We start from the raw sequence: 11235 nt of genomic DNA, 5'->3' as shown, positions 1-11235 counted from the left end.
GGAGGGAGGAGGTGGTACTAAGGAAGGGGAAGAACTTGTAATCGCTTGCAGTGGGACAATGCCGACTTTTGAACCTCTAACCACTAAGCAAACAAACCTTGTGCTCTTGCTCCACTATCCAAACAGGATTTATTGACAGGCGTTTCACAGCAACGCATAGCAACGGCTGTGGCCACATAGGCAGCGAACCCCCAAGGCCCTGCCCTGGGATCAACGGCGTGGGCGGGGTCCATCCTAGGGAGGTCCTCACCACAGCCTGGCGCCCCGGGGACTGGCAGGTTAGGCTGTATTGCCCTCTGGCCTTGCGCTGCCAGCCCCAAAGTGCCAGACTGTATGGACTTTGGGCAGCGTCTTTCTTTTCCTACGCTCTTTCCTGCCTAACACACGTGGCCTAGGACTAGGCAAGAGAGCGTAATTTTAAAAAGTGGATTTTTCCCCCCACAAGACCATTCCTTCAATATGTTTGGTATGATTATATGTATAATCTATATCAAATGCTTACCATCTCGGGGAGGGAGAGGAAGAAGAGAGGAAGAGAATTTGGAACTCAAAATGTTTAAAATAATTTTTACATATAATTGAAAAATCATTTTTTAAAAATTCCTTCACAAGAAGCCCAACCAACACTGCATCTAGGCTGCTAAAAACACCATTTTCAACAGAGAGGGCCCTTGAGGCAACCATCTCCAGGACCAAGGAAGCCCATTTGAACCCGCATATCATTATCTTACCTAAATTTTAGACGCGATTTTAAAAGACCACTCAGTCCAACTACCTTATTTTACAGAAGAGAAAACTGAGACCCCACAAAAGATAAGGGATTTGCCTAGTGTTGTTCTGCTACTAAGGGTCTTTGACAGGATTCGAACAAACGGCTATCTCATTTTAAGCGCATTCAATCCATATTACACCAGAAATCCCGTTGGGTGTGGGTTGGGCCCCGGTAACCTTTTCTTCGGAATAGGCTAAGAAATAAGAACCTACCCTAACTCTGGAACTACCGCAACATTTCAGAATTTTATTTTGTTTTGTTTCTTTGCTTGGTTTCGTATTTCGTCGAATCCATTATGAATAAAAATGGGGGGAGGGAGGGGGATGCCAGCTATTCCCTGAGTGTATGACAGATTGAAGTCCAGGAGGCCGACTGAGACTAAAAAAGGTTTAGGAGAGCTTCCTCTCCGCTGGCTGACCTGAGATACTTTAACCAACCAGGCGCCTCCTCCCTCTGCCTCAGGGACTATCAGAATATGCAACACAGAAGATTGCAGATCAGGGGCTGGAAATTCATCCAGACGGGAATGCAGTTCCCAGTCTCCCCGCCCTGAAGGTGTAGCGCTGGGTTGTTGCTACGGGCCACGCCAGGCACCTCGGTCAACCCTTTACCCAAATCTGGCGCTTGTTTCTGCAAAGGACTCAACATCTTGAGGTGTAGAAGGGAAAACCCAGAAAATAAGCCGGGATTATTAAAGGTCTTTCCGATGCATACCTTTTAATTCACCGGAGAGAGGGAGGAAAGGAACATAAAAGGGACGGGATAGAAAAGAGGGAAAACTTTAGAGAATTGAAACTACCAGCAAGACGGATGACTACGATTTGTGGGAAACTTTATGTATTTAGCAGGATAAAGGTGAAAAATTTGCATTTCAGTCGATGTTTTTCTTTCAGATAACTGGTTTGTAAAAGACCTGCTGGGAAGGGACACGGGTGGTCGCCGATAAAAGGACCTGCCGAGTGGACTAGGCAGTTGGTTAAGTTTGAGGTCCGCCCAGGTTGGGTCCCTTTCCTCGGGCAGGGGTGGCCCCAGATAGCACCAAAGATCTGGGACTAAGAAGCTGATAATTTAAATGCATTTTGCCCCAAGACTCAGGGTTAAAACAAATTCCGTGGGTGGGGGGAAGGCTATGCATGGCAGTGAGGGTACAGGATCCGCTCCCTAAAGCGGACCCTCCAGGAAAAAGTGAGACCAGTCATTTAATCCCTCTGATTCTTTCAGCTTTAGCTCCTGACTGGAGTGAAGATGTTTAATTTTTTTTTTTTAAAGATAACTCCAGATAAAATCTTAGGCAGATAAATAGGAGTCTGAAGTCTGGCAAGCTCATTTATCTCCCCCTTTTTTCTTTTTTTAGAAAATATTCAAATGTGTTTCAAAGTTCTTTCCCTTTCTCCACTCCCCTTTCCCCCAATTCTCTTCTACCATATCACTTCTTTTCCCATTCTTCAATCCAGAAAAACTTTAGAATATTGTGATAGGGTTCCCATGTGTGAAAGACCAACAACTCCAGAACAGTAATAACAACAAAGAAATCTCTAGGCCAGCCTCAAGTTTGTGAAAATGACAGGAAATCCAGGTTGGCTCTGGCATTTATGACCAAATATACATTCAGCCTTGGGAGGTTAGGGTGACAGGCTTTCTAAACAATGTCCAATTCTCCAGGCTGTGCCTTCTCCCAAGTCTGGAGCTACAATACCTCCTGAGAAGTGTCCCTCCCTGTGTTGGTTTAAGGAGAATGAGGAGGAAAGAGACACCAATCACTTTGGGTTCAGCTAACTCTAAAGTACAGTTTTCTGTCTTTCTCTACTCTGACTTCTAAGTCCAAATCTTCTGACCCAGGACAAATGGGCCTCTTTGTAATTGGAGGGAGTGAGAGAAGTCATGAATGGCACCAAACACTTTCTGTCCATGGATCTGCTCAGTTTCCTGTTGGGAGTGAAGCCTTTAGATGTTGGCAGCTGAAGGTGCTAAGGAACAGAGAGAAAAGGCCAAAAGCAATGCCTATTCAGCTTCACCAACACCATAGAGTCCTGGAAGCTTTTGCTTCCCCAGAATGGAAGGAATCTTGAAAAGTCAGATATCAGAGGCTAACTTCTATGGGATTTTCCCAGTCCATGTATCCTGGGTCCCCTTTTCCCCTAGGAGGACAGACAGGTGGGTGTCACAATGGGGATGGTACTAATTTAGAGTAAAAACTAGTCCTTCCCAGTACCTTTCCCCATACCCAACCTGGAACCACTCCAGTCTTGTGGCTGTCTCAGCAATCATGGGTCACTGTGTGATGGTGGGGGCCAACACTCCTCCAGCAGGCCCAAGAACTCCAGGGACAGACCCTGGGGCTGAGCCTTGCAGAGAGGCTACTGGACTTAGTGGCTCTGGGCCACTTCTCAAAGCACCAGGTTGAGCTTGTGACTGAGGTGGAGGTGGCTGCTGCTGTTGCTGCTGCTGCAATTTCTTCTTGTTAATTTTCCTTTCCTTGGCTCTTCGATTTTGAAACCAAATTTTAACCTAAAAATGGGGAAGGAGGGAGGGAGAAGGGAAAGAAAAATGAGAAGGGCAAAGTTAGAATGAGAGGACCACAGTGGGATCCCCAAAGTTTCTATCTCCCAAGCTCGTCTCCTACTGCCTAAAGTGAAGATTCTGTAATCTTACTTCACTACCTCAGAAGATTTTTCCATTCCCAATAGTTTCCTACAAGTGTTTCTAATCCCAATTGAATCACAATTAAAAGGGCTTCTCCTTTCCCAGACTCTTCTCATATTTCCCTCTCTTTCTACTAAAGCTAACTTTTTTTTTCAAATTTTTTTTTTTTTTTTTGCAAGAAATGACTCAAAACTGGGAAAGGCACAAGATTTGCGCCTACCAAAGGACCAAACCAGCCTGTGGGTGCTATACACTATGGAAATGAAATTCCATATGTGACTTTTTGGCAACCAAATAAGGCCGACTTTTTGGTATCTATACATAGTGGTTTCTTGTGTTAAGCTTCAGTCTTTTATTAGATTGTAAGCATCTGGAGGACAGGGACTATCTTACACTTCTTTGTAATTTTCCATGTTTCTAACAATGCTGAGTGCATATATATATATACATATATATATACACACAATTGAATATATGCCCATAGACATATATACATACATATTATACATATACATTGTGTATATATATATATATATGTACAAACATGTACATATGTTTACAGTATGTTCTCAGTAAATTCTAATTTGAATTCCTGATAAAATTGAGAACCTTCCTTCTCACACCCCCTTCACACACAGAAACATGTGATCAATACAAAAGAAAAGGAAGGTGGGGGTAGGGAGGGGTGGAGCAAGAAATACAAAGGCAGAAGGAAACTTTGATCTTCTACCCTTTCCCATCCAGCTAGTCCCACCTACTTCACTGGGACCCCCAGAACTTGACTTTCTTCTCCTCAGGGATTCACCATCACTTCCACTATGAGAAGGGTACACACCTGTCTTTCAGATAGTCCCAATGTGGCAGCCAGCTCTGCTTTCCTCCTGATGGTGATGTACCGACTATAGTGAAACTCTTTCTCCAGCTCCAATCGCTGGTGGTCAGTGTACACGACTCGGTATTTGTCTTTCGTCCTGGTTTTAACTGCAAAGGAAAGAGAAGTCAGGACAGGAAAACTAGGTTAGAGCCCATCAGTCAAAGTATAATGACAAATCTCTTTAACCAAGAGGCTATTTTTCTTCCTCAACCGATGCGTGGGGCCACTTGAATAAACTTAGCAGAATCTGACAAGGTGGCAGGAGAAGGCCTGAGGAGATCTAATTCACCAAACTACTCATATACAAAGGAAAAAGAATTGCATGCTTTATGGGGTCAGGGGAAGGGGGAGCTCAGTAATGCCAAGATTTTTACGGAGTGGGAAAAATGACATAAAAACAAATTTTAGGAAATGTCACAATTAACAACTCCACTATAGAATTCAAGAAAAGAGCTCCTACTAGGTTCGGTGAAGCTGGGGTGTTAGTGGAGTTGGAGTTGGTTTTGCCTTTACCTACGTTGCCTACTTTAATAATAGGGAGGTTCCTGCACACCGGAGAAAGGAAAAAGCTCCTTAGTATACCTTCCTGAAGATTCCACTCTTAGAACTGACCCCTATGAGCTGAAAAACATTCTAATGCTCTATATTCAGCCTGACTTTCCAGAAACGAATAATCTTATAATAAGTAAAACCGGGTGTTTTGATATTAAAATTCCCAAAGGGACATTTTAAACCTAAGCAGATAGATTTTTGGCCCAGTTTATCGCCTCTACCCTTTTCTTTCTTTCTCCTGAAAATCCAGTTATCCCGAAAGGCGATCTATGCTTATTGGCCTGAGTCAACATATTTAATCTCAGAATGATTGTTTTCCTTAAGGGCCATGACAAATAGAGAGGATGATGATACTGAAATAGTTGTTCCAAACCAGCCCTCTCTCGATTTCTGTCTTATCCCCTTGGCAGATGTCATCTGTCCCACTTGCCCCACAGCTCAAGACTTTTCTCCTAGATCCGTTCCTTGAGGAACAGGTTCCGTAGCTCCAGCAGTTCAGTCCTCTAGGAAGATCTAAGCGGTCCCCAGATCTGCCTGTAGGTGTTTAATGACCTGGAGGCTGACTTTGTTCAGGTAAAATCCTTTGCAAACCACAACAAAAGCGTCCCGGGAAGATACAGGATTGATCAGAGGGAGCTCCGCGGGCCGCAGAAAGGAGAACACCAGCACAAACAATGCAGAACAGGGCGATCTTATCAAAGAAAAGCCCTTTCAATGCCTTAATAACAACAGCATTCTGTTTGAATTACCACTACTGAACAAATGGCGGCGGGAGCTTTCATCCCCCACCCCCACCGTGTATATTAACATAAACACGGGTTCTGGAGGCCGCATGTGAATAGACTACACCATCCACCCGCACCTTCAGAAGGCAGGAAAACAGGGCTCGGGAACCCCGAGAAACCTAAAACCTGGAAGCACGCCCATTTGCTTTGACAGCTAGAAGGACCAATTCTCTCCCCGGGAGCTCGTGTGTTTGGCTACTCCGGGAACCAAAGGCCTTCCCCTTTAGAGACTCAGTTCCAAGTCTGGGAAAGCAGCGATTGATTTACGCAAACTGCGGCCGACTGTGTCCCTAGCCTTTCTTCCCATTTCTCCCCATTTTCCCCTTCTCTTCACAGAGTGTCCGTATTCAACGCAGCCTCTCACTCCCTGAGAACCAGGGTGGGAAGATTAGGGGGAGGGGGAGGTCGAGAGGTTGAGATGGACATGTCAGAATTCATTATTGACTGCGAAAAGTCACCACCCTTTTTCCGGACAGTAAAAGGGACAATGGTAAAGCTGGGAAGGTGTATATCAAAGCAAAGCCGGCAACCAGCCCCCTCCCCCGCGTTTTGACAGATGAAGCTCAGCAGAAGAGCGGGCCACAGAACTAGCAGGCTAGGGGCTCCGAGGACATTAACATCACAAGGGAGGGAAGGCGCCGGGCGGTGTCCTTGCCACCTCAACGCGGGACATCACAGTATTCTCCTCCAGTGTCCCTGGGCAGCTCCAGCTCCCGCGGTTTTCCTTCTCCACCCCTACTCCCCACCCTCAATCTCCTCAGGATATACAAGGAGATGGCCTTCTACTCCGTAAAGTCTTGTCTCAATCAAGTTTTGGTCTTTTCACCTTTGGGATTCCTATTTGGTCAAATAGGAAACGTAGTGTTTCCATAAAGGTAATCACTTTAGGTTCTAGGTCTCCCGCGTGAAAGGAGTTCGGTTTTTCAACTAGTTTTTCCAATCTAGGTTTTAAGGAAAGTGTTTTGTTCGCCGAGGTGTGTGTCCGTCCAGTGACTCAGAAACCAACGTCCGGTTGACAGCTTCCAATGATTTATATGGCAGTAATTGGTTATAAAAATCTAAATGGCTGCTACTTTGATTATAGGTGAGAAGAGGAAGAGGAATGGGGCTCCGAAGAAAATATTTCAGGAAAGGTCACTGAGTTTCCCTCCCACACTCTTATCCCTCTTCCCCTGCCAAAACCAATACCCATGAATCTCCAAAGAACAAACGCTGGAGAAAGGAGTAATTGGCAATAGTTACTTCTGCCTGGCACTACCCAACCAGAAGACTCCATCCCTCTCTCTTACATGAGAAGTGAAAGCCTTGCCACTTCACTACAACTTCATCGCTTCCCCTTCCCCCACCAGCACCTCAGAACAAAGGTTCAAAGAACAGGACAAGCTGAATCCTCCACACACACCCCACCTCCTTGCTCCTCTGGACCTTACCCGAGCCAGGGCGGGGCTCTCAGTCAGAAGCTACAGAGCAGAGTCCCCCTACTTCCCTCACATACTGGAGGTTTAACTCCTAGCCTTGAACCCACAAGGCTCAGTATTCTCTCCACCCCATACCCTCAGTCATAGTATCAATTATTCTACATTCCCGGGAGCATGAGGAGGATACAAATTCAATTTGGAACCAAAGGTCTTGCATCCAAATCCCAGTTATGACATTTACTATTTGTTTGATCTTGGGCGAGTCACATAACTAACTACCTCTCTTGGTCCGAGTCGCTGCAAGTGTAAAATGAGGCAGGCAGTTGGATCAAATGACTTTTAAGGTCTCTACCCGCTTTAATTCTATGGTCTTATGACCATCCTGGGCTAGATACCGCCTCTTTGATTGCAATTTAGATCTAAAAAGACTGAGAAATCATCCTATGCTTGGAGGAGACTTCAGTGTTTTTCGTTTATTTTCTCAGTCTTTTATAGAGTCAGAAAATCAGAGGGAATTATTTGGATTTGCAGCTTTCCCTTAGATTCAGGTCCATGCTCTGGGAGAATATGGTTGTGGAGAAAGGAAGAGGGGGGAAGGATACAGACTCTAAGGAATCGAAAAAATAACAGCGGGAAAGAGTTCCCGAGAAATTCTATACTTAACTCAGATATTCAGAATTCATCCTAGCTTTACCTGTAGACGCCTCTCCTCCAAGTCAGAAAAGAGGAAGCCAAACACTGGACTACCAAATCGGGGTGGGGGGGGGGGATGGTTCTCCCTAATTATTCTTTACTTTGATCCCTGGATTTTTCCGACACGTTTTCAGTATGCCACAGGCAAAATTATTACACTAAAATTACTTCCCGATCTCAGGACTAGAAGACCCAGGATTTGTTCCCAATTTCCATCTCTCCCCCAAATCTTGGGGGTTTGAGACGCTTCTCAGCGCTTCAGCCTTGCAGGCTCCCGGAGCTCTGGGGCTTACACCCTGAAGCCGGACTTCCTGCAGATTTTGCCCCCCTCTCCACTTTAAGAAGTCCTGTACCCCTAACCCCGCTCAATGTGCAGCTTACCCTGGCCGCCCAGGGAGGGCTGCGTCGGTTTCCGCATCCACTCACACAGGTTGCGCCGCTGACCGCCCGGAGAGAGCTGTTCAGCTGCAGTGGCCACCGGCGGCCCGGAGTTGAGTGTCTGCAGTAGCCCCGAGGCGCAGGAGGGTGCAGTGCCTGGATGGTGAGGGTGGTGGTGCGGGTGGTGATGTGAGTGGTAATCGGCCGGACTGCTGTATCCCATAGCTGCGGCAGGGGAACCTCCATTGAGACCGTGCGCCACTGAATTGGCTGTAGCGGTGGCTCCGGGAGCATAGCCATTCCAGTCCTCCCGGAGAGGAGCGCCGTAAGGAGAGGGCCAAGAGGGACCCGGGGACTGGGCGCTGTCCAAGTTCGCAGCCGCCACGTGGTAACCTCCGTAGTCCGGGTACTGCGGGGGACTGACGAAGTTCTGCGGCGCCAAATTGAGCCCGCCAGAATGGCGCACGGAGCTGGGGTACATGCTCATGTCCTTATCCAATAGGTAGCTCACGTACATGGTGGCAGGAACTCCAGAGCAGATCTCACCATGCTGCCTGGGTGGGGATGCTAGAGGTTGGGAGTGGGGAGGGAAGGGAAGGGAAAAGGGAGTGGGGAAGGGAAAGGGTGGAGTAGGGGGGGGTAGTTGGTCGTGCCTGAGCCACGCTCAGCTCTTCCTTGAGTTTCTCTTCTGCGAAGTGGAAGAAACTTGGCTGCCGAGGAGGAGAAGTTCCTGCGACTAGCAAGTCGAGTTTCCGAGCAGAAGCACTTACGTGATTAACGAGTGTTTACAAGACTCTATTAGTAATGGCACAGACACCAATGGCAGGAGACGTCGAGGCGCAGGGCGCATATAGCATTCTACCCCCCTAAACAAGATTTGCATTTAAAAAGATAAGGAGGGAGCTAGGGAGAGGGCAGCGACCAGATCACAGCTAAATATTCAAACCTTTATTGTTTAAGAGCTTCCTCCTTCCAACCTGGTGCACTTTAACCTCCAATCACAGGTTCAAAGAATTAAATCAAGAGGGTTGCAAAAGAGAGGGAGGGAGAGAGGGAAATATCTTGGTGGGAGTCTGGGATCTAGGCTTGGAGGCTAAAGCGTTCCTGTTTATGCACCAAGGGTGACGAATAAACTCTTTCTGCCTTTACAAAAAACTGGGGGTGGAGTGGGTAGGAGCATTTCTTTGATGATTCCTTTCTTATTCTCTTCTTATGGTGGACGAGGTACTCTGAGCAACTAGAGGTGACATACCAAGGGAGAATCTTTTCTTTGGAGGCAGCCTGTGCTTCTAGCAAAGGCGACACACGCCCGTAGAAACCTGTCACTACTAAATTATTTATTTTCCAGCTCAAGGAAATGACCCGCTGGTGGCACGAGATAAATCATAGCGCTGGCTCTGGGTTACGTCTTCTCTTCAAGTCAAACTTGTATCTGTAAAGTTCTAGTAGACGGGAACGATTTTATTTTTTAGATCATTAGGTTTCCCGTTAGGGATTTTTATATTGCTACCAAATTACAAGACAATGTGATATCTGTTTTTTGTTTTTTTGTTTTTTTTCCCAAAGAGGTAACTATCTTCTTAGTAGAATTGAATTTTTTTAAATGTCCAAAAATCTTCCCCGATGCAAAATAAACATTTTTCCCTAAGGGACCCCCCCCTCTCCACTTCTCTACTCCCATCCCTAAGTCGGTGAAGAAATCTCCTCCGGACTGTGGAGAACTAAAAATTGAAACAGAGATAATTCCTCTTGGACTTCCTGCCCCGAGTCCTGAATTAGTTAACTAGTATCATTGGTAGATCCTCAAAACAACGCACTGGCAATGGAAACTGCTTGCATGTTGGCTGGGAATTCGTATTCATTTGAGATGATTTCGACTGATGGACACCGTCTTCTATTAGAAACCCTAGGCAGCGTTAAAGAAAATCTTTTTGTAGCTACCTATAGGGTGTTCAAACCACTCTGAAGAGGAGTGAATGGACTACAGAGCTAGGTCCGACCTGCTTATTTGCTGATTGTTTTCACTAGAACTTTTCCTCTCAGCTAAGCTGAGAGTTCGTGCCTTGAAGCTCTTGTACATTCTTCATTATTAGGTCATTTCAGACAATAATTTTAAAAGCCTTAATCTTTACTTTCTAAATCCCTGACCCATAGTTTAGCTTGTCTGAGGCTCTTAGAATAATTCTGCAAAATAGGAAGACATTAGTTGTCACGTATTTTACATATCAGGTAAATCGAGGCTCAAAGCCTTTAGTCCACGATCATATAGAAAATTTCGTAGTGGAGCGAGGACTAAAACCTGAGTTCTCTATCTCTCACTCCACCATTCTAGCGACTATACCTCCTGGTTTAAAATTAACGCTTCTAGCCTTTATCTTACCTCACCCTTCCATTCAGAAGGGAAGAAATAATATCCAAAAGTATTAAGAACTTTTCTTCTGCAAAGAGTTCATCTATCTCATTTTGTCCCAAAGCAACCCAGCTTATCACGCAGGGAAAATAGACTGGCTGACCATAACCCAAACTACCCCAACTCATTCCCTACTAAGTGTGGCGAGAGAATGCAGTCACAAAATAGTATTATGCTGCATTTTCATCTTCCCTCACAATCAAAATAATTTAAAAAAAAAAAAAAAAGCAATGTAGCGAGTGTTTCAACCTATTCTAAATACTAGGAGGAAGACTGGAAGGTAAAAGGGAAGAGGGGAAGATGGTACATTTTGCAGACTTTTGATCTAGCAAACACCTTTCTTTTCTTCCTGGACACAATCTATCTCTGTTGTTCGGGCCCCCCCATCCACCCGCGCTGTGCAGGCAGAGGGCGGAGGGCTCTTCTTTGGAATCCAGAACATTCTTTGAAAACAATCGGGTTTATTGGGGAAAGCCATTCTCCTTCACCCTGGAGTAGTCGCTTCCTGCGTTTTTATGACCCCTTCGGCAGGCCGCAGTCTAATTGCTGGGGCTTCTCAGTCGGAGCTCAGGAGGCTGGGGGCTCTCCATTCCGGAAAGAGGGCTTCCTTCGCCCCGTCCAAAAAGAAGACCGAAGAGTGGGGAGGATGGGGGCAGGGAACCTGGCGCTATACATCTGCAGCGGGGATATGGGGAAAAATTCATTTCCCA

The 11235-nt window shown here is 46.0% G+C and overlaps 1 protein-coding gene across 1 annotated transcript; it reads right to left on the bottom strand.

Moving 5' to 3' along the window:
• Positions 1–3043: 3043 nt before the first annotated feature.
• Positions 3044–8632, bottom strand: CDX2 (caudal type homeobox 2). The gene is made up of 3 exons (XM_003764472.4): positions 8119–8632; positions 4251–4396; positions 3044–3280 (listed from the first exon to the last, which is right to left on the bottom strand). The coding sequence occupies exons 1-3, from the start codon at positions 8630–8632 to the stop codon at positions 3044–3046; spliced, it is 897 nt and encodes a 298-aa protein (XP_003764520.1).
• Between the last annotated feature and the right edge of the window lie 2603 nt (positions 8633–11235).

This window comes from Sarcophilus harrisii, chromosome 3, assembly GCF_902635505.1.
Source record: "Sarcophilus harrisii chromosome 3, mSarHar1.11, whole genome shotgun sequence".
In the NCBI taxonomy this organism is placed as follows: domain Eukaryota; kingdom Metazoa; phylum Chordata; class Mammalia; order Dasyuromorphia; family Dasyuridae; genus Sarcophilus; species Sarcophilus harrisii.
The sequence above is the reverse complement of the archived record's forward strand: the minus strand, read 5'-3'. Positions and strand labels throughout refer to the sequence as shown.